Source organism: Symphalangus syndactylus, chromosome 15 (genome assembly GCF_028878055.3).
Source record: "Symphalangus syndactylus isolate Jambi chromosome 15, NHGRI_mSymSyn1-v2.1_pri, whole genome shotgun sequence".
Classification (NCBI taxonomy): Eukaryota; Metazoa; Chordata; class Mammalia; order Primates; family Hylobatidae; genus Symphalangus; species Symphalangus syndactylus.
Genome location: NC_072437.2, coordinates 91,326,623 through 91,350,884, shown reverse-complemented (window position 1 = coordinate 91,350,884; position 24,262 = coordinate 91,326,623). Strand labels below are relative to the sequence as shown.

The following is a 24,262-nucleotide window of genomic DNA, read 5'->3' as shown; positions in this document are numbered from 1 at the left end:
CAAATAAACACATGAAAAGATGTTCAACATCATTAACCATCAGGAAAACATAGACTAAAACCACAAAGAGAGATCACTAAACAGCAATCCCAATGGCTAAAATTAAAAAAAAAAAAAAAGGACGGCACTGAATGCTGGCAAGGATATAGAAAAACTAGATCACTCACGCATCATGATGAAAATGTAAAATGGTATGCCCACTCTGAAAAACAGCTTGGCAGTTTGTTTAAAAACCAAACATACCACAACCTGGTGAAAATACTAAAAACCACTGAATTATACACTTTAAAATGGTGAAGTTTATGTGTTTGAATTATGTCTCACACACACACACAAATCAGGTAACCCTCCACTAATGTGCAGCCCAAACCGTCAACCCACAGAATCATGAGCTAAATACATGGCTGTTATCGAAAAACAAAACAAAACAAAACAAAAAAACAACCTAAAACTAAACTAAATATGCATCTACCATAAACCCAGCTATTGCACTCCTGGACATTTATCCCAGAAAAATTAAGACCTAATATTGACATAAAAGCCAGTAAACAAATGTTTGTAAGAGTTTTATGTATAAGAGCAAAAACTGGAAATCCAGATCTCCTTCAATGGATGAACGGTTAAGCAACGTGTGGTACATGCGTTAGGTGGAATATTACTCAGCAGTAAACAGGAAGAAACTATGGACACATGTAACAACCTGGATGAAGCTCCAGAGAATTATGCTGAGAGAAAATGTCACTGACAAAAGGTTACACGTTATACAATTCCATGTATATGCCATTCTCGAAATGACAAAATCATAGAAATGGAGAACACATTAATGGTTGTCACGAGTTAAGGAATGAGTAGAAAGTAGGGTAGCTATAAAAGCACAATGGCGGGGTGGAAAGGGTAGGGGGGAAGCGGTCCTTGTGGTGATGGGTATGTTTTGTGTTGACTGTGTCAATGTCAGTTTCCTGGTTGTGATACTGTAACACAGTTTTGTAAGATGTTACCATTTAAGGAAACTGAGTAAAGGGTACATGAGAGCTTTCTATTATTTTTTACAACTGCCCATGAAGCCACAATTATCTCCAAATAAAAAGTTTAAATAAAAAAAGTCAGTCTGTCTCTTCCCTTCTATTCCCTTTTATTTCATGTTTTTCTGCAGTTATCCTTTTGTGAGCAGTGCTAAGCAATGCTATCTCACCTAGCTTCCTTTAAAGCATGTGGGGAGACTTCCTCCTGTATCTCCTGCAGACACACTACCCGAGGGAGAGGCTGTCCACCTCAGGCAGAGCCGTTCTGACCTCATTAGCTGAGCAGGCAAAGAATTTGAATGACAGCCCCGGCACATATGGAAACCATTACCTCATTCCACGACTTGCAAGGCTGAGCAACGTAGTCCTGTCGGCAAGCCTATGAAAAGGTCAGGTCGGAGTCATGGGGCTGCTAGGAACAGATAAATTAGCAGGGCACCTGGCTGACCTGGAGAGGCCCCAAGCGAAATGCCATGCCATGGGTTGAAAAGGCCTAGGTGTCACCAGGCAAGTGAAGAATAGTCTAGGCTCTGTGTATTTACAAATAGGGGCATTTGGGAAATGGAGAAAACATACTATAGCAGTGAAGCACTAAGTTAATCACAAAGATGCAGCTTTATAAGCAGAAAGTTCTGTTAAAATTCTACATCCACAAAGAGGACCATGCTGCTTACCTACTCAGAATCATACAATAAACGCAAGGACCCTAGCTTCCTCTCAACGCTATTTCCTACTGTGCTTCCCTCACTCCCTCTGCCCCAGCCACATAGCTGTCCTTGCAAGTTCCTGAATCACTCGGGTTTCCCGCCTCAGGGCCTTTGCATATGCTTTCCCTCGGCCTGGGATGTTCTTCCTGTGGACAAGTCTCTCTCCCTCAGTTCACTCAGACCAGACTCCCCAGACCAGCTTCCCAGAAACCCTCCCCTCATCACTGTCTGCACCCACACCTAGCTTGGTTTTCCATGCCACACTTTTCACGACATAGTTTGTGTGTACTGTCTGTGTTCCTCATTAGAATGTAAGTTCTATGAGGGCAGAAATTTTGCTTTTTTTTTTTTTTTTTTTTTTTTTTTTTTTACGGTTACATGCTTGGCACCCAAAACAGTGCCTGGTACACAGTGGATGCTCAAAAACTATTTGTTGAGGGACTGAAGAAGTGAAGAGATGAAAGAGTCAATGTGGGCTGGGCCAACAAACAAACGCAAAGATGGAAATGGCAAGGGCACGAGGCCTTTCTCCTGCCAGAGGCTCCTGGGAGCACCTCCCTGAAACCATCTCTGAGATTCTGCTTCTTCCTGGAAGGGGAAGGGAGGCGCTGGCCTGCTGACCTTCTAAAACCCGCTCTAAGGGAGGTGCTTTGTTAAAAACACAATCTCCAGGGCCAAAGGATTACCAAGGCTACATCCTAACTTTGCCAAAGAACAGTGGACACTTTGCAGACAGAGGCACAATGTGGCCGAGAGTTACTGTCCTGTTAAGTGGAAATCATGACTTTAGCCAAAGTTCACCCTTCCGGGAAGCATGAGAACAATGGCCGCGTTGAAGGAACAAGTAGGTGGAAGTGAGGAGGAAGGAAAGAAATGGAGGGTGGGAAGGATCCTTATAAAAAGGTAAATATAGATCATCTTTAAAGTGTCTGGTGGTCACTGAAAATAAATAGAGGAGAGAATGAGCATAAGGTGCTAGAAAAAAAGAAAACGAAATGTCAGGCAGGCATTAAGGAGAGTTTCTGAAGAAAGGCTTTGGGCTGGAATATAATTTCCCAAGGTTGGTAGCTTTATCATGTACAACACTGAAAATTAAATGTGACTGGACAAAGCCCCTAAGATGTCAAGACATGGAGCAGAGACCTAATAATATGTTTTAATCAACTAATTATTTGAATGTGAACTTATCCTTGTATGAAAAATAAAATAAATGTGCTAATTGGAGCTTAGGAAGATTTGGATCCAGTTTGAATCATTGATGTCTCAGATATGACTGTGATGCACTTTTAAAACTGCAAACTTTCTGGGCTCATTCAGCTGCAAATTAATTGCAATAACAATAACCTTCCCCATACTTGTCTCTCCTCTTTTCCTAACACTTTCTTCAATGCACACAGGGTCTAGGTCTGGACAATAAACATCCAACTTTACAAATTCAAATAAGCATCCAAACAAACAGAATAATTCAAAGCTGGCTGCAGGGACCCCCTGACTGAATTGTTGAAGTAATTAAAGAAAGATGAGCTTCACCACCGATTAACCTCCTAAACACTAATTAAAGATAATGAGGGTTCAAGGTGCTTGGCACAGGCTGACCTCCATGTCCTGCCAGAGTTCACAAACAGGCTGACGGCCCATGCAAGACTCATAAAGAGGAAAAGAATAAAGTGGATGCAGGTGCCTGCTTCATGCTGTCTCTCTGGGAAAACACACTGCCCAATCAGTGGAGAATACAATAACTCCCTCCCTAAGAACTGCAAATAGAACAATCTCCAGATCTCAGCCTAGGGTATTTGTTTCTTGGACTTCAGACCATGGGTGAGTCACTCAAAGTTCAGCCCAGCCCATGGAGACAGCCAGAGGACTTTGAGAAATTATTTTTTAACTATAGCTCTTTATTCCTTTCTTGAGCCACTTGGAGTCCTTTTGGAAATAAGGTGGGGTGTGGGTAAATAAGCTGTCACGAAGGGGTGAATGAATTAGCAGTCCTGGGCACTTTGGAGTCTAGCACTGCCACAGCAAACGGGTGGAAGTATTTTCCTATGATCCTTCTCCCACCTCATCCCACATGGAGGGAGGCAGTATTAGCAATTAAGTCCTGGGTAGATGCAGAAAAGGCCATAGAAAAAAAGTAATGTGTGTGCAGCTGAGTTCCCCTCCCTTTTCCAGTGCATGTATTTTAACTGGGATGTGGCATGGGACCTAGACTTTCCCACGTGTCATCATTATGGTATTGTAGGTTGGAGGCTGAGCTGGATGCATGAGAAAGCATATGGCTGCCATCCTCATTACCAGAGAGTTGGGGCCTTTCACCATCTGCCTGTGCAGGTGCTGGTGCCCAGTGTCTTCGCACTCACAGCGAAGATGCCATCTGAGCCACGTGATGCTGCAGGACCAGGCAGGGACCCCAGAGGCTGAGGCTGACATGCATGCTCAGCTGGACCTGGACATGCAAGTGTTTCAGATGGACCCTTCTCAGTCACCAACCTGTGACAAGTCTCCATGAACTGGCTGAGCCACTTTGTAGCTGGAGCTAAAATTTCATTTTCTGTAATCCTGTATAGATACTTACGACTTTGTTTCTTGTGGCCGAGCAGTTGGGCTAAATATATGAAAACTTCTCTTGAAAAATCCTGCATCATCCAAAGTAAATCAACTATCCCACAGTCTTTCGCCAAAGGTGAATGTAACTAATGGATTTGCAAATCAGCCACACGAAGAAAGCCAAGGGTGCAGCCATTTTTCAAGGGAGGCCACACCTGGGAAAAAGTTCTTTGTGGAACAAGCAGGACACATCCCATGGTGCCTTTTTTATTGTTAGTTGTGTTACTGTTGAGATTTAAGGTAAATGGAAAGGAAAATTAGCATTCAGTTATCTGGTGCTGTGCGAAGGCTGTCCAGATTAAGAACCAGGCCTATCACCTGTGTTGCTGTGGGTTAAGAAACATGACCCCACCCCTGCATGGCTGGTGGCTACAGGTGGTCTTGGCAACATCTTGGATCCTCTCTGGGCCTTATGTTAAAAGAGGAGGCTTCACAGTGGTGATGGGGAGTGAGGCAACAGCATGCTGACTTTGCCAGTGTCTTTCTTCATTGCTTCAGTGCAGGGTTTACTTAAAACTGATCAGCACATGGACAGACAATGCTAAACGGTCCTTCACAGGTCAAGAACCTTGCCATCTTCCAGGCAGAACAGCTGCTAAACCTGCCCAGTATTTCTGGCAAACCCTTTCTTTTAAAACTTCAAAATAAGATGACTGGCTGCATTGTTGCTTGTTGGTATTTTCCAGTTGGAAGAACAGCTCTTATTGAAAAGCCTCACCTGGGCTCCACAAAGTGAAGCTGTCCTGACTAATTTGGCTAAATTGCCTTACTCTTGGTACCTCGCAGTCAGTGAAAAGATTTACGGCAACCAATGATGGGAAGCTGCTGGGAAAGACATGGTAAAATATAACAACACACAGGGCGCAGGAGCGGGAAACTACATTTCTCTGTCCTTGCCCAATGGAAAAAAACAACCAACAAACATTTGAGCTATGAGTTTTTTAAAGAATGAGCTGAATGTTTAAAATTAATTATTTACATATTATTACTTGGCCTATCTCTAGATCATCTGTAAAAATTATGAAATAAAAGCTTAAAACCACCATTTATCTCCAGTGTTTGATCACTGTAGTTCCTCCTGAATGGATAAACAGTATAGGAGAGTGCTGAAATCTAGGAATAAGGTGAACCTCTGCCTCTGGGAAGCAATGCTATTTTTCTAAGGTAGAGAATGGTCCTTATTCTTTACAGTATTGGTGGAAATGTAAAATGGTGTAGCCATTATGGAAAACAATATGGAGGTTCCTCAAAAAATTCAAAAATAGAGAATGATCATATGACCCAGCAATCCCAATCCTGGGTATATACATCGAGTGGAGACAACATCAGTATGTTGAAGAGACATCTGCATTGCCATGTTCACTGCAGCATTATTTACAATAACCAAGATACGGAATCAACCTATGTGTCCATCGATGGAGGAATGGCTAAAGAAAATGTGGTACATATACACAACGGAATACTATTCAGCCATAAAACAGGAAATCTTGCCATTGGTGACAACATGGACGAACCTGGAAGACTTCACATTAGGTGAAATAAGCCAGGCACAGAAAGACAAACACTGCATGATATGACTTGTATGTGAAATCCATAAAAAGTCAAACTCAGAAACAAAGACAAGAAGGGTGGTTACCAGGGGTCAAGAAGTGAGAAAAATAGTAAGAAGTTAGCCAAAGGTAGAACCTTTCAGTTTTAAGATGAGTAAGTTCTGGAGAGCTAATATACAGCATGATGATTATAGTTAATAATAATGTATTGTATACTTGAAATGTGCTGAGAGTAGATCTTAAGTGTTCTCACCATACACACAAGGGTAACTGTGAAGTGATGGATATGTTATTTAGCTTGATTGTGGCAATCATCTCCCAATGTATGTGTGTGTATATATATATATATATATATATATATATATATATACCAAACCATCTGTTGTACACCTTGAATACATACAATTTTTATTTGTCAATTATACCTCAATGAAGCTGAAGAGAAAAAAAAAAGAATGACAGTCCTCAGTGGGTTAGTGAATCCTCCAAAAATTGAATGCAAAATTAACACACAGGGAGATACCACATGGCTTTCATGAAATTCTCAGAGGCCTGAAGCAGATATGTGAATATTCTCTCCAACATTCATTTCTTCCCTCCCTGTTGAAGAGCATGTATAGTCACAGTGATACCCCCAACCCAATCTTCCTACACGGACGGGTTTCGGTAATCCAAGTCTAAACCAACCCACTGTGGTATTTCCCGGACTGTAGGGATTGGCTCAGGTTGGTCCCGGCATGGCGAACAGCAACTTCGGTCAATTGGTTGTCAGGGGCAAACACCCCCTCTCCACTGGTGAACAAGGATGCCCATAGTCCCCATTACTTTGGGTCACCTCCCTGTTATTTCCACAGGGGCCATGGCCAGAATCAGTATAAAGCACTGGGGGCAAAGTGAAAAGATGGAAAGAGACTGGTGGGTCTCTGATGACATTCTGGCTGGGGATCGATCGACCATGACTGCCTCCCAGTGGGACGTTCAAATTAAACAAGCTAGGTAGGCTTCTCCAATCCTGAAGACCAGTTTGAAGTGAGGTCTCTGGTATTGGCAACTGAAAGCATCCTCTATTGACATAAGAGTTCTTTAAGAACCACTGGCCCAAGGACAGACTTTAAGGAACCATGAGTATATGCGTGGGGTGACAGCAGGGAGAATGAACTGAAAGGATATGAAGAAGAAAGAAAGAACTTGGCTATTTGTTTTCAGCCTTCTGACATTGAGATATACACCTAGTGGTTTTTTTGTGTGTGCTTTTTGGATGTAATTGATAATAGTAACTTTAGTTTTATTCTCTTTTCCATTCTTGTAACCAGCATGCACTATTTCTACTAAATAAACAGCTACCCAGTAGGTCTTGTATGACAAAACACATTCTCCGCATTAGCAGTGCACTGGGGATGGAGGGTACTTTATGGTCAGCCCAATGCAACGTCATTCTAAATTTGCACATTTGGTTCCTTCGTTCTTACGTGTAAGGCGGTTGTTAAACTACAGCTTTTCATTTCTCCTCAAAAGGGTGTGTGTGAGGCTACTGTAAGAAAACCTTTCTCTAATGTAAATTGTTCTAGAGTGGGGGTGAGAGGTGACTTTCCAAACAATCTCAAATGAAATACGTGTGTCCTAACACAGCCCTGCTTGAGAGAGGAATCCTGGTGACACATCCCTTTGTTTCTGCATGGTTATGCTGCTGAGATCTTGATAAAGCAAAGGCCAAGTGGCAAATGTTCTCTACTCATAGGATCTCATTTCAATAACTAGTTCTTACAAGTGAGGCTTCTGATGACTCTTCGTGGCTTACAGAATACAGCCCCAACTTCAACACAGGTCTTATGATTTGGCCTTCACTTACTTATCCAACCTAACCTCTTTGTTTTTTTTTGAGACAGAGTCTCACTCTGTCGTCCAGGCTGGAGTACAGTGGCACAATCTTGGCTTACTGCAACCTCCACCTCCTGGGATCAAACGATTCTCATGCCTTAGCCTCCCAAGTAACTGGGATTACAGGTGTGCACCACCACACTTGGCTAATTTTTGTATTTTTAGTAGAGGTGGGGTTTCACCATGTTGGCCAGGCTGGTCTCGAACTCCTGACCTCAAGTGATCCGCCTGCCTTCGTCTTCCAAAGTGCTGGGATTACAGGCATGAGCCACCGGGCCCAGCCCCAACCTTCCCTTTTAGTACCTTTCTGGACTCTCAGCCCCATCATACTAAACTTTTCATTATTATCCGGATAACTTTGCTTTTTTTTTTTTGAGATGGTTTCTTGCTCTGTCACCCAGGCTGGAGTGCAGTGGTGCGATCACAGCTCACTGCAGCCTGGAACTCCTGGGCTCAAACGATTCCCATGCCTCAGCCTCTTAAGTAGCTGGGACCACATGCACGTACCACCATACCTGGCTAATTTTTTAAAAACTTTTGTAGTGACAGGGGTCTCGTTATGTTGCCTAGGCTGGTCTTGAACTCCTGGCCTCAAGTCTTTCTCCTGCCTCGGCCTCCCAAAGTGCTTGGATGACAGGTGTGAGCCACTGCACCCCGGCTCCAGATAACTCTTTACATCAGCTGTGTCATTCTCGTCCCCTGCTTCACTACCTGTTTGGGAATTCTAATTTTCCCTGGGCACTCTGGAATGTCACTGATCACTTTATTAAAATGCTTTTCACACTGTGTTCCCATTCTCTGTCTACTATTTGTCATCATTACCTTACTGTTTCTCTGTTTCTTCACTGCTCAGCTTGACCTCTGGCAAATCGCAAGGGTTTGATACATGCTTTTGCCTGGATTCACATCTCCATAAAGGATGACAATACTTACACCTTTAAGTTAAAAACTACAAGAGAGGAACCATGCCTGGAAAATTCTCAGAAGCTCTAGTTTTATCCAAGTTGACCCCTGAAGATTAGGAAGAAAACTCACCAAGGTTCTATAAAGGAAATCTACTTTTAGAACACGATTCTCTACAACAGGATATGCCTACTCACAGGCATTTTTAAAAACTTATAATGCTACTTGCTCAGCAGGTATTATGTGCGATTTTTTTTTAAGGATTAGAATGTCAATGGTTAGTGGTTTGTAGAAGACAAAACCAGGTGCATTATGTTCTCTGCTGCTCTCAGTTGGGTGAACAAAGTTTTGGGAGAACAAATTACAGACTTTACTGCTAGCTCTATGATCTGATTTTTCATTTGCTGTTGTTACTTCATTTTCTTTTGTTGTTGTTCTTCATGGTGTAAGTAAATGAAAAATGTTGCTGAATATATATCAGCTTTTAGGAATGTAAAATTATTTTCCGTGGACACTATCATGAAGGCAGCACAGAAATTCAAAGCAGACACACAGAAGGTGCATCCCAGAGCCTACACAACATTGCTAATGATGTCATAAGTTGTAACTCCAACAGAGCTATGAAAGAACAAAAGTCAGAAAACATAAAACCTACGCATGGTAAAAACTGCTGTGTTCCAGAAAGAAGCAAATGCAAGAATAATGTATTGACACAAACCATGAAGTAAACTTGATGGAATGATGTGGTTATATCCTTTGAGAATATTACATAAAAAGGAAGAAGAAAAAGACATCCTATATGGAACAAAAAGAAGAGAGAATCTGAGGCACATAGATGAGGATGTCTGCTATGCCTAAGGGAAGAATTGCCTGAAGATCCATATAAAGAAATGTATTTATCTGGAATCAAATGGTGCACTTTGTAGACATTCTTTGCAAAACAGTACAGTTACAAAGATTAATAAATTGTTTTGGGGGGCATAGGTGTATTTTCATTTCCAAATATCAAAGAAACTAAAGTGAAAAACCTTGAGGCCACAGCAGAAATGTTATCTCCAGCTGGCTGCATTGCAATCACATAGCTTACGGGTCCAAGAAGCAGAGGCCAAAATGGAGCAGAAATGTGTGGCCACTGCATTTCTCTGGGTTATCAAATAAAAAAGCTCACTTGGATTTCACTTTGAAATGTCATTGTGTCTCAAATGCTCCAGTGTACAGAATATCTTTAGATGTTTGATCACAGAATACAACCAATTTGTCCGGCAACATGGCAGCAAGCTTGTGCCCCACCCAGCCTCGGTGTCTCTTTGCTTTTGAGTGCTTTCATGTCTGCAATCTTCTGCATCATGTGAAAGGCACTGTGCATAAATTGGGAACATGCAAAAGGAATTTGTCTCCAGTCTGTGACAACTTGGACGAGTCTTCAGTTTTCAACAGATTTGTGAGGATGGTGAAAAGATGATAGCTTAGACAATAAGCCTAACGTTCCATATGACAAAAGTGTATTCAGCCAGTTCCTGTCCTCCGTTCTTTTTTAAAAACCAAGTGCTTTCTGAATAGGTGAGACAGAGCAAGAAGGGCAAAAGGTCTGGGCGACAGATCAATGCTTTGAGAAACAAAACCACCATCATTCTAGAAATAGCTCAAGAATCTAAAATTTCTCCCATCTAAAATCTTTGAGTATTTCTGATGAACTGGCCAAAAAAATAGATACGGGAGAACTAAAAATTTTTGATTCCACTAGTAATGAAAAGTTGTATTTATCAGTAAATTCAGTGAGCACATGTAAAACGCTTAAATTATACCTTTAAAATCATTAAAATTTTAAATTATTCATTTTATGTTCCTAAACTAAATGTATAATATTAAAGAATTAAATGTGCCTTACTCTCTCAAAAATGACTATTCTTACTAAAGACTTCACATTTTTTCAGGAATGTATCCATCTGGATTTTGTGACTAAGTTGAAATGTAAAGTTAATACAAGCTTTTAGGATTATAGTGCTGTTCACTATTCTTTCAGCCACTTGTTTTTAAATTACATTTTTTATACACCGAATATTTAAAAAATATTTAATTAGTATAAGAACATATGAATTGTTTCATATAACACATATAAAATCTTAATATATTGAAATCCAGAGATGTTTTCAAGTTAACTTGCTTCTGTCAGGATCTCAGATTAAATAAAGGTTCTTATTTTTGATCTTACAAATGGGTCACTGATTAGTAATTAGTAATTGTTAATTACATATTGCTATTTTTCAAACAAGCATTCTTACATGTCCATTCACATAAAATAATACTGGCAACTAGCCTGTTCTCACAAAGTGCATTACCTGATCCATGTTCCTGTCTGCATGGAACACGTGACTGTTATGTTAGTCAGTCACATAACAAGAGATCAATTATCACATGATGCTATTTTGATTTCAGAGACAGTGTGTACACAAACTGTTAGTTCCTTCTTTATATGACTTGTATACTTAAGCAACAGTTAAATATAATCAAGAACAAAAATGAGAAAGTCTGAGGTCCCAAGGCAAACTATGAAAACACAAACTTGGCAACTAATCTTTATCCCTCAAGGCTTTTCTCAACACAACCCAAAACAAAACAAAAGTAAACTAGACATAGAGATGATATAAGGAAAACTGTCTTTCATAACACTCACTTTTAATTTTTGTCATTTTGAAAAATCACCTCATTTCTAACGCTAATTGACTTTAGAACAATAAATGTCTTAATTTGAACACATATCATAAATCCATACTAATAAATATTTTGTGTATGTTTTATATACAGTATTGAGGTTTTACCTAACTTTTTCTTTCTTTTTAGAAACCAGGTGTTGCTATGTTGCCCAGGCTGTAGTGCAGTGTCTGTTCACAGGCTATAATCACAGCTCACTGCAGCCTCAAACTCCTGGACTCAGGTGATCCTCCTGCCTCAGCCTCTTGAGTAGCTGGGAATACAGGTGCATGCCACCGTGCCTGGCTAGAGATTTTACTCAATTTTTAACTTTGAGAATGGGATTCTATGGCTTTTAAGTAGTATGATAATCACACATCCTAAAAATTTGTGTCATGTATGTCCCTTGCTTAAACTCCTCCCATGGAAATGTTTCCTGGTGGCTACAATCCGATGCCCTAGGACCTTGCTCACAAAGGCCTGTGTGATCTGGCTCCTGCTGCCTCTTAGATCTCTTAGATGACTTTATCATGCATTTCCCAGGCACTGGTCACACCAAGCATCCCTCCCACTCCCCCTGCAGGCCTTCCTATCAAATTCTGGTGCCTGGAAAGTTCCTTCCCCGGATCTCCTCTTGGTTGACTGTCTGTTTAGGTCTCAGTTTAAATGTTGTCGTGGCTCAGAAAATATGACCCTGAGCACTGTGAACTGAAGGAGATTGAGAAGGCCTCAGAAGCAAGAGGGTTGCTCTGATCCTCCCTACCTTTCAGTGGGAAGCACAGTCATGAAGGCGCTCACTGACCTTCCTTCCCTGAGAGGAGGCTGTAAGACCTGCGTTCCAGAGCGGTCCTGCCCCACACCCAGCGGGAAGGAAGGCTGCACAGAGAGGCCCAGAGTCACAACAGACAGGTCTTGCCGAATTCCCCATGATAAATTACCCCCTTTTTTCCAATCACATTTTTGCATGACTGTCCGTTCTTCACTGGCATAAAAATACATACGGTTTCCCCGGGTCTTTGGATCTTTATTTCTGAAGGCTCCTATGTCACATAAAACTTTGACAAATAAGTCTGTTACGCTCTTCTCTGATTACTCTGACTGTTGTTACTGGAGTGTCAGCCATGAGCCTTGTAATGGATGAGGAAAGGACATTACGTTTTTCTTCCCCAACACTGTCATCTTAGGAGGCTTCCCTGACTGCTCCAGCCCAGCCATTCACTCCCCATTATGTCCTCTGCCTCATTTTCCTCCTAAGAGACACCACTCACTGTCTCCCACTACCAGGCGAACTCTAACACAGTAGGAATTCCCTCTCTTATTCTAGGCCGGAGTCTGGCCTGGCACTTCCTCCGTTTTTAATAAATGTCTGTTGCATGGATACATAAATGACTCGCCCCACATTAGGCCAATCACTGGTTCTATTTGCTGTGAGGCCAACATGTTTACTCATTAGTAACTGTGAAGTCCCAATTACCACCACCTAAGGGGCCTTGAGCCAATCCTAATTGCCAGAGAAAGAGAATAAACACTGAACGATCATATTATCATTGCCCTATTAGAAAAGGAAGACTTAACTGGGACTCACTGAATCACTAACAATCCAGGCTCTGTGACAGTCATTCACGTGTCCTGGTCTACAGAAGAATTTACTCTTAGATATACCAGCATGAGACCCATGCCAGGTTTTTTTAAACCCAAGAATAATTTTTTTTCTGCTCCTGTTAACACAGAAATGTCTCCAAAAATCCAATAAATCTATTGCTAAATGCAGTGATTCCTGCTACAATGACCATCTCTTGGTGATAACTTTTACATATTCTCCAAGTTCCTCTCAACCACAAGGTCAATGATGTCATTCACCCGTGATCTAACTGGACCTTGACTGGCTTTCCAAGTGCTGGCTATAGATACAGAACTAGTGTACCTTACGACAGAGACCAGGTCAGGGGCCTGGGAGGACATGCTCTGTGCTGTGGTGTGCAAAAGCAGCCATCAAATATGAATAAAAAACATCCAGCATTTCTCCAGAGGCTTTTTTTTTTTTTTTTTTTTTGAGCCAGAGTCTCGCTCTGCCACCCACGCTGGAGTGCAGTGGTGCGATCTCGGCTCACTGCAAGCTCCGCCTCCGGGGTTCACGCCATTCTCCTGCCTCAGCCTCCCGAGTAGCTGGGATTGCAGGCGCCCGCCACCAAGCCCGGCTAATTTTTTGTATTTTTAGTAGAGATGGGGTTTCACCGTGTTAGCCAGGATGGTCTCGAATTCCTGACCTCGTGATCCGCTCACCTCAGCCTCCCAAAGTGCTGGGATTACAGGCGTGAGCCACCGCGCCCGGCCTCTCCTGGGGCTTCTTTTCGCCTCTAACAGTCCAGGACGTCCCGGGGATCCAGCAGTTCTCTCAGATGCACTACAAAGTCACTTTAACCCTGAATGCTGAGGGGCCTAGGAGTCTACACTTCCTCTCTACGCCTTTGTAAGAACTTAGGGAAAGGCTCATTGAGAAATGAACAGTAGAATCCGGTTATTCCCAGATAACATCTAAATTGTAACTCGGATTTCAGGATGGGTGTACCTGCCTGTTTGTTTTCAGGCTGGAATGTCTTACTCTCAGAGATCAGTCACAGTTGGAGGTAGGCAAAACGGGAAGCCGAAGGGAAAAGCAAACAACTCACTGATAACGCAGGAGAAAAGCGATTAGCAAAGAGATCCCAGAACCTCCTGAAGAACTAATCCCTGCCTGGAATGTATAATATCACTATTCAAATTATGTGACCTATACAATGGCAATTTTTTTTTGGCAAATCTACCTTTAAATGTTTCTATTGCTGCTCAAGTGGGTTAAATAAAACTATCCTCCCCAAAAAAGGATTAAAATATTTCATTACTTCTTAAAAAGGGATACAGTGAGCTAGCTGTCCACACTAGTTTTGTTTGGAACTGACAATAAATTCATCAGTAAAAATGGTTCTTGAGAAAAAGTCTTGTTGGCAAATAGAGAAAGTTGACATGGAACTAATTTAAGTCATAATTCAAAAAAGGAAATGTACTCAAGTCATCCTGGAAATACAGCCTGAGGCCGTGTTACTAGCAAACCACTAACACTGATGGTTTCTCCACACTTACTTCCCTCCATCAACAGGATGCTTCTTCCCATTTTCTCTCCAGGCATTTTCTAAAGATGCTGCACTTCTTCATCACAGCACTGGGCAAGTAGCTAAGCTCCTGATTAGATTTCTGATACAGCTACAGCACCGTTTTAAAGGTGAACGAGATGCTTAATAATAAATGACATCTGGTATTTAATTTAAAAAATTTCTAATTATTAAACATCAGTCCATAAGAACACTAACGAAAACAACAGGCTCTTGGAATTTAACATTCCTAAAGTAACAGAGAATCAATTATTTTTAGTTGACACAGGCAGCTTAGGCATTAACTAAATGCTAATGAGGTGTTTTACTTCCTGAAGAGTTTATTTTCCTCCTCCTCTCCTTCCTGTGCCCAGGATGCAAACAGTCCCCAGAAGCCCGGCTGGGTCATGCGGGCAGCCTTTCGGTAATTTCCTGCCACATTCACTCCCTTTGTTCCACTAATGCATTTCCTCACCTGTCGCGAGTATTTGTCAGCAAGGCGAGAGCTTTAACTGGCCTTGCCTGGGAGCGTCGTTGGCTCTCCAGCTGTTCTCCTAAGAACTCTCCCCGCTGTCTCAACTAAAATGTTTGCCGGCATTAGGCTTTGCCCAAGGTTCTTCGTTCTACAAGATTAAATGCATTCAATTAATTTTTTCATAGACCACACTAGGCTCCATGAAGGTGACTGTGGGTGGAAATTGGCTTCTTTAGCAAGGCTTCTCTTTCCTGAGCCATATCAATACATGAGCTGCGGCTGGGCGTGGTGGTTCATGCCTGTAATCCTAGCACTTTGGGAGGCCGGGGCGGTGGGGAGGGTGGATCACAAGGTCAGGAGTTCAAGACCAGCCTGGCCAAGATGGTGAAACCCCGTCTCTACTAAAAATACAAAAATTAGTTGGGCGTGGTGGCAGAGGTTGCAGCAAGCTGAGATCGCACCACTGCACTCCAGCCTGGGCGATAGAGCGAGATTCTGTCTCAAAAAACAAACAAACAAACAAAATGAGCCGCTTTCACACACTCTTTTCCCTTTATTTGCTCTGAATTTGTCCGCTGGTTTGGCTTCAGCGTTTCTTGGGGGGAGGGTATGACTTCTCTGCTTGGTCCAAGTTCTTCCTACATGTAGGGATCTAAAAGACAACAACATGCAACTACAATTCTCCAGCTTCCTTGGATTCTGCACGCAGCTTCACCAGACAGCAGACAGTGACCCTTTTCATCAGACCATGCTAGAAGGTAAGCACCCCTCCTGGTCTCTCTGGGGGATCCGTGGCTTTCCATTCTCTCTAATAAAGATGTAATTGCAAATGCAAGCATTTGGGTGGCTCTGCACATCTTGGCTTGGTGGAAAGAGGCCTGAAGTAAGAAGATGCAGGTTTGCCTCTCTTTAGTTGGGTGACACTGAGCAGATGTGACTCCATCTCTCTGAGGCCTCATCGCCTTTTCTGCACATGAGGAAACTTTCATTTGCTGCATGTGGGGATCAGTGTTATGATAAAAAAAATAAAGTGGAGCATAATGAATAAGTCTATGGCATTAAAAACCAGGAAGACAGGTCTCAGCATGGCGGCACATCCCTGTAATCCCAGCTACTTAGGAGGCTGAGGCAGGAAGATGGAGTGAGCCCAGGAATTCAAGCCCAGCCTGGGCAACATAATGGGACTCTGTATCTTAAAAGCAAAACAAAACAAAACACAAAACAAAAAAAACAAGAGAAAGTTCTCCAGATTCAGAGGAACTTGAGGAATACAGAAACCAAATGCTATGTGTGAACCTTGCCCAGATCCTAACACAAATCAATCAACCCTAAAAGGCAGGGCTGAGGCATCCAGAGAGTCTTTTTATGGACTGGGAGTTTGACTGATACCAAGAAATTATTATTAACTTGTTAGATGTGATCATGGGGACTGGAGTTCTACATTTAATAACATAAACAAGCATGCTATGTATCACAGATGTTATAAAGTCTCATGGAATATTTAGAGATGCCTCCTAAAGCGTAGGTGGACTGTCGTGATGCCTGGGATTTGCTTTATGTTTCAGGAAAGAAAGACTCTGAGCAGAACGGGTGAGATGAAGCAGTTCTGGCCGAATCTTGACAATGATTGGATTTGGGCAATGATTTCATAAGAGGTTATTGTGCTCATCTCCCTACTACTGTGTATGCTTGAATATTTGAATAATGAAAATAAAACTTTTTTTTTTTTTTTTTTTGAGATGGAGTCTCACTCTGTCCCCGAGGCTGGAGTGCAGTGGCGTGATCTCGGCTCACTGCAAGCTCCGCCTCGCAGGTTCACGCCATTTTCCTGCCTCAGCCTCCTGAGTAGCTGGGACTACAGGTGCCCGCCACCACACCTGGCTAATTTTTTTTTGTATTTTTAGTAGAGATGGGGTTTCACTGTGTTAGCCAGGATGATCTCGATCTCCTGACCTCGTGACCTGCCTGCCTCGGCCTCCCAAAGTGCTGGGATTACAGGCGTGAGCCGCCGCACCCGGCCGAAAATAAAACTTTTAAAATGAGTGTTTTAAGGGAAGCCCAGGCTGCCATCAGCACAGCAGGGAAGTTGATGACATCAGAGAGTGTGTCCTGAGGTGGACAGCATTTGTTCCCAGGACAAGGCCTGTCCTGCTGCCCCTGAGTAGCCCACGCGTGGCCCAGTGCTTGAGACACAGTGTGACACCGTCGTATAAAACCAGTCAATGAAGAAGGGCCAAGGGTAGCATCAACCACAGAAGGGCACAGCGTGGGGAGGACAGGGGAGGTGGAGGCTGAGGGTCGTACACGTGAGAAGAGAAGCCGAGGCAGAAATCGCTGTGGCTCTGGTCTGCACTGGCGCAGCAGGTGGTGGGCTGAGGGCAGAAGGTGGCATGATGAGCCTGCACTTCACAAAGGATGTCTTCAGCTGTGGGACAGTGGGTGAAGAGGGACAGGCACCACCCCAAGGGACCAGGGGGGATGACTGCGCAGATGCTGGGAAGACGCCAAGACCTGGCACCCAGGGATGCGCAGGACACGAGGGGACAGTGTGGACACTGAGAGGGAGTCTGCAGTGTGGGAAAAATTCATCCCGATGGAGCAAGAGACCCCGAAGGAAGGGCTGGTTCTGGGGAGGAGTGGTAAGGACTGGCATAGACATTACAGACAGACTGCAGCTCAGATGGACAGGGGCAAGCTGGCGAGAGACCCTGGGGCAGAAGGGACAGCCTGGACTGGGTACACTGTCCTCTTCACAAAGAGGAGCTCCTTGAAGCCGTAATCCAAAGGCTGTCTTGAGGAGACCACCAAGATTCAGAACTCACTACAGTCCCCACCACACCCCCATTCAACATTCACTATGGCCGTTCGTCCACACCACTCCCGTGTGCCTGGGATTCTGTGAGATTTCTCCCTTTTACCTCAGACTAGGGGGCACACCCTGACGATGCAACTCGGACAGCCTGCTGCATTCACATCTTCCCCAGGCATACATGTTAGATGGTAAACACGGCCAGTGAAATGTACTTGTTATGCAGCTTTTCAGTTAGGGGACGCTTCCTGAACATCTACATAGGCTATAGATTTAACCTGCATTATTTATTTAAACCTCAAAGCGAATATATGATGAGAAAACTGAAGTTCAGAGAAGTTAATAACCCAGCCAAGGCCACACAGCTAAGCTAGAGCCCAGCTCAGGTCATCTGTCTCCACCGTCTGCACTCGTTTCTCTGCTTCATGACAGAGCCGTGGAAAAAAATGCAGCTGGAAGGAAAATAAATCTCAACCAGGTGCTGGAAGCAGACATTTGCCACCTGGCCTGGAGAGGTTTGCTGAAAGGATGCCCTAATTTCCTATCCTTTTGGCTGGAAAAAAGCCAATAATAGGTATTTTAGGAGGAAAGTGTGGGAGAGGTGGGACAAAAGCAAAAGGGAGACGCACCACACGTGCACTGCCCACGGCCAGTACGGTGAAAACACCCATCTCCTGAAGTGACACAGTCATTGTTGGGGTCCGGTGCAAAAGGCCTGCATCCCTCCTGCCTCAGGCTGGCTCAGTGTCACGTTCAGCCTGGCAGTGGGACTGATTTTGACTTAGAGGTGTGAGGATACCAAACAGCTTTTTCAACACTGTTTTAAAGATCAAAGGATTTCCGTTAAAGATCAAAGCATGACAGGTATTTTTGAGTTGAGTGCTCACTAAGAATGCATTGGGGAGTTTGTGTTGTTTCATTTCTTTAATACAATTGGTTTTCAAAGGAACACTCGAGAGCACTGCCTGGAGTGGAGGAACAATCTTTGGTTTGTTTGAAATCTTGCTGCTGTGCTTCAGGCTCTGTTCCTATTTTTCGGCAGAGAGAGCTCCGTTAGGACCCCAGGCCACCTGTCCAAGGCTGTGACCAGGGCCCTGCCTGTTGAGAGGCAGCCTGGATGAAATGGAAGCTGCAGAGCAAGCGGCCGCGGTGCCCAGGCCGAGGAGAAAGTCAGGTTTCCCTCCTGAATTCCCTGGCGGTGATGGGCCGTCCAGATTACCCTGGGTCACAGGGCCACGCACAGATGTTCACAGAACACAAAACCGAAGGGAGACGAGGCGACGGCTCACCAGAAGGTTTAAGACCAGCCACACAGCTACCTTCACCAAAGTCACAGTGTAAGCTACACCCAGGGAAAGCACTTAAGGGGAAGATAATCCACCGCCTTCCTGGCAAAGGCAGGGGCAGCAACCAGGTCTGTTTGCCCTTGACAATGGAGAAAATCAGCCCTGGGCTCACCCCACCCCACCCCACCGCACTCCCGCCAACTGGGATGAACAGAGTGAAAGGCGATCTAGAAATAGAACAAGCTCTCCTTGTTTATTCAGGCTACGCATAACTCAAAAACTAGATGTTTTCAACAAATATATTCCCCCTTTTTTTTCTTGCTTGCCATTGTACCTAAAATATTACAGGGCAACCACTTATCTCATTCCAAAAAAAATTAAGGAACAAAAGTCTGTCATCTTACATGCTGTCATTGGCTTATATTGTATTTGTAAAGGTGAGTGGCCACAGATAGATTTTCTTTCACCAGGAAAGAAATTTGCATGGCTTACACTTCAGGAATAAAGAAAGGAAAGATATTACCAAGACATTAAAAAACAGAGAATTTTCTTCCGTTTAGCTCCTCATTGTTTAGACACTCAAAATAATGACATGCAGGTTAGACTATTTCATGTGCGGTGCGGGGGGCTTCCTGCTTCCCCGGGTAGAGATTACTGGGAAGACAGTTTGGGAAAAGGTATTCTGATCAACCCAAACAGTCACATGTGTCCAGTGTCTATAAGGTGCACAAACAGCACATTGTGAAAAACACTCCTTCAAGAAGAACAAACTAAAATCAAGACAAACATTTTTATTCACTCCTTAAAGCACTTTCTTCACTTTGCTTTCTGGATATCTAATTCCCTGATCTCACCCTTTCTCATTATCTGCTTCTTCATGAGAACAGGGTTATTAAAGTATCAATTCCACAGGTTGATTTTGGAAGACAAGATTTACTAATGAGAAAGTGTAGAAGCATGTTCATGAAAATTTAACTTTATCAAAATAGTATAAAATTATGGGGCTTAGACAAGTTCAATAAAATGTTAGATGAAAATATTTTATTGAATGAATAAAAGGCACAGAGAGAAACTTAGAATCCCTGGCTACAATTTCAAAATTGTAATTGTAAATCTGGTACAAGAGGGTTTTCTAAAAAGATTAACGCACACAGATTTTTTTGTTCTACTTCCTGTGATTACACTCCTAAGAAAAACTGCTAGAATATTTGCCAGTGACTTGGACCTGGGTTTTATGACCTGGCAGAATGTCCTTTAAGGGGCCCTAAGCAATGCTGTCAGGACTGAGCTAGTAAGCCCCTGGGGTTAGGGATGCTGAGGACCCCTGGGGGTCCCCTGGCTTGGCTGGCACGGGAAGGCAGGAGAGGCAGTGGGCTTCAGGGACGACGGGTTCCTGGCCTGTGCATCTTTACAAGGGTAAGATTTGCTAATCTTACATCACAAATGCCTCTTCGTGTGTGAGTATGTTAGCTGTACTCTTAAGCAATGAGATAAACTGCCCCCTCCCTGGAGGCCCGGTGACTGTCAGCATCTCTCTGTGGCCACTCTGTGCACATCCGACACACGAGCTGACACACAGGCACCAGTGTGTCAGCTCATCTGGCGCTGAAGTCACCGTCCTTTCCTCACTACCACCTCACTAGACTTTGGTATTGCCAGCCAGTCAGTCAGCAAATATTGACAGAGTTTCCTGTGCGGTTAACAGCTAGAGAGATACACAAATCAGCTGAAAGATCAGATGAGGGTAGGAAAGAAGGAACAGGGAGGGGTGAGAAGAGACAAAAACACTCAGGACCCCTCAAAGAGGCGGGGGTCTATAAGATCTTTAGAAGCGAGGACAGAGCTGAAGACAGACTTCTTAGTCTCTACCCTCCACCCCTCAGGAATCTAAGCAGGTGTGAACGAAGAAAACAAAGGTTGTAAAAGAACAATTGTCAGGCAGCTCAGGAGGCCAAGCAGGACAGCATAGTCTCTGTGCAGACAGCAGCACGCCACCATTATCCAGTTTGCAGATGGACCACCCAGAAAATCTGTGAGTAATTAGGAGTGAGAAAAACAAATGGGAGGGGGTCACTGAGGAGGATGAGCGGCAGAGCCCCCAAACTGTGTTCTGGCTGGGAATTCCAAAGTGAAGCAAGATGCTGGGACTAGAAGAAAAGGAAAATGGTGCAATCAAATGGGAGTATGCAGGCCCACCCATGCATGTGTGCATGCACACACGCACAGAAGCACACACACACAGCATCATACGAACTACAAAGTAAAATTTACAAGGAACCAGAAAATAAGACTTTCAAATGTAGAAGGTAGGAAACTGCATTTAAGCTCTTATTTTCTGATATCCATTTGAACATTTAAAAGTGACTTTTGAATAGGATAAGTGAATTTTAAAAATAACATTCATTTATCAACAACAAGCAAAAATGGACTCACACACTCTTTCAAGGCTGTCAGCCCACAACTCCCTTCAATACAATTCAAGGCCGACAGCTCATGACTCTCCTGCCAAAGTGAAGATGAGCAGCTGACTTTTTATGCACCCGAGATGGGTCAGGCAACATGCTGCGTTGCACATGTTTCACGAACCCTAATCCTCCAAAGAACATATTAGATTTCTTCTATGACAGATGAAGAGACAATCTGATCATATGAAATATCCTGCACAAGGCCTCACCGGTTGGTTGCAAAGCCAAAATTCAAACGCAGGTTCCGTATCTCTGCAAAATGCATGTGGCCCTCCAAACTGGGTGGTTGGTCCCTGCACACAGTGTTGGACCTGAGCCTTGGCATGTGCCACTCCCTCTGCCCAAATCAGACTCTCAGCAGTTCTGTCCATTCAAGACCCTCCTGTCCTCAAAAGCCTGTTGTTCATCCATCTCCAACATGAAGCCTTTCTTGATTGCTCAAGCCAGATGACCCCTCCCCACATCAGAACAAACACGCTAAAGCATGTTCTCATACCACATTATATGTGATGTTTTCCTGTAAAATGTTTGAAAGGAGTTTGAGAATTTTGCTCTGAAATTCTCATTTTACTTAGAAATTACTTATGTACCCTCAGCAATCATTGTGTATACCTGAGATATAAGAGAGCCTGTAAGTTGTTTCTAAGTATAATAAACTTATTGTCCTTACTAAACTTAACGGTTAAGAGTGATATGCATTTTATAGGGTTTTAAACATTTATTAATTTCATTATGCAGAGGTTTCCTGCTCCCTAATTTTTGGAGCTTATGAATATGTTTTTTTCAGGTCTCAAAGAGCACGGTAGGTCCCTGAAACTCTAACAGGTCCTGAGCCCTGTGCCTCAGCTGTCTGATGGATAGAACAGCCCTGAACAAGCCTCAACCACGTGTAGTGGTTATATGTACATCTGCAGTAAAATCAGTCCCTATCCCCATGTATTCACAAACTTAAGCTTATGGAAGACAGTGCTTTTTGTCTTGTTGACTGATGATTTTTTACAGTGACTAGCATAGCTGCTATAAAATGAATGCTTAATAAACTTACTAAAAAATAACTCGCAAATAAATACAAAACTACAACTTCAACTCTATGCCATCATCCCTTTTCTAAAATCTGTTTGAAATTGTATTTTGAAAGCCTCTCGAAATGTTTGCATTCTCTTTCTTTAACAAAAAAATTACTTTGTCTTCATTGCTTTAAAAGACGGTACAAATAAACACAATATAAAGCAAAACACAAAGTGGGGATCTCTATCAGTATTTGATTCCTTGATGTTTGTTTCATTAGCAGTTAGTTACTGATTTCCTTCTAAGCATTTATAGGAGAGTTGTACTCAGAATATTATAGATATTCCATGTCCTTAATAGAGCAATGGCTTTCCAGTACCCTGCAAATTGTTCTCAGGCCCAAAGAAATTTCCCTTGATGGTACATAGATTTTAACAGAGTGCACTCTAACAACATTTTAACATCTTGTGTGATGAAACAAAAACTGCACACAGGCCCAGCTGTTCCTTGTGGGGAAGGGCAGGCTCATGTTCAGGAGGAATTAGGAGAGCAAGCAGCAGTGTCTGTTCCAGGAGTTCACACGATTCCTTTCACTCCCAGCAGAAAATGTTAACATTAAAAACTACTCCCCCATTTAGATCTGCTGAAGTGGAATGTAACAAGGTTTACATGAATAACAACATGCATTATTTCACATGCAAACCTTCACCGTAGATACTCATCCTTGGGTACAGTACTCGGGTTTGAAATTCAAAGGCCTAGCTTTAACTCCTCTGTGGTAATACTGCTAACCCTGGACTCTTCCACCTTAAGCTAATACTGCCACAACGTCAATTTTCTGCACATGAGTTGTTTTGCTCACCTCTAAACCCAATAAAACCCCCAGTCTTACCTGGAGACTTCCAGAGATTTAGGTTTCATGTGGTCACTGAGAGAGTGTGATTTAAATCTGAGAATAACCAAAATTCTTTTTTTTTTTTTTTTTTTTTTTTGAGACAGAGTCTCGCTCTGTCGCCCAGGCTGGAGTGCAGTGGCGCACTCTCGGCTCACTGCAAGCTCCGCCTCCCGGGTTCACGCCACCACGCCCAGCTAATTTTTTGTATTTTTAGTAGAGACGGGGTTTCACCGTGGTCTCGATCTCCTGACCTCGTGATCCGCCCGCCTCGGCCTCCCAAAGTGCTGGGATTACAAGCGTGAGCCACCGCGCCCGGCCGAGAATAACCAAAATTCTTAAGCCTGAGCATACTGTGCTCCCATCTAAAACCAAGATGAGAAAAAGAAATACAGGAAGGAAGAAAGGAAAAGGGCCGGGACAACCTGTGTTCTGTGCGGACCGGGACGGAGTTCCCCACCTCTTTCCATTGCTATCCCGCAGCACTGCTTTTCCCAGGACTCGAGACTTGGTTTCCAGCTCTTGCACCTCCTCCAGCAATGTCTTTTTGCAGGTGTGCTTGGCTCTGTATTATGAAGAAAAGACAAAAAGAACATGGCATACAGACTTGACATAGCTGGGAAAGACGGGCCGCTCCCCTCTCAGGCCACAGCCAAATGCCCTTTGGTGGAGGCCGAGGCTTGGGAAGTGGTGGAGCATTCACAGTCTCCATGCATGACCCAGGTTCCATCTCCATAGCCCGGAGGCATCCTGAGTGCTGCAGACCAGACCCGGATCATGCATGTCAAGAGTCACCCCCCCTGCAAAGAACCGGAAGTCTGCTGTGGCGTCCAGTCACTCAAAG

General features: G+C 43.4%; 1 protein-coding gene across 1 annotated transcript in view; it reads right to left on the bottom strand.

The window, feature by feature from the left end:
• Window positions 1-24,262, bottom strand: part of ATP8A2 (ATPase phospholipid transporting 8A2) — a 695,753-nt gene that overhangs the window by 37,690 nt on the left and 633,801 nt on the right. The window contains exon 35 of the mRNA XM_055244084.2: window positions 23,879-23,983. Within this exon, the coding sequence (XP_055100059.2) occupies window positions 23,879-23,983 (105 nt within the window). The remainder of the gene's footprint in view (window positions 1-23,878; window positions 23,984-24,262) is intronic.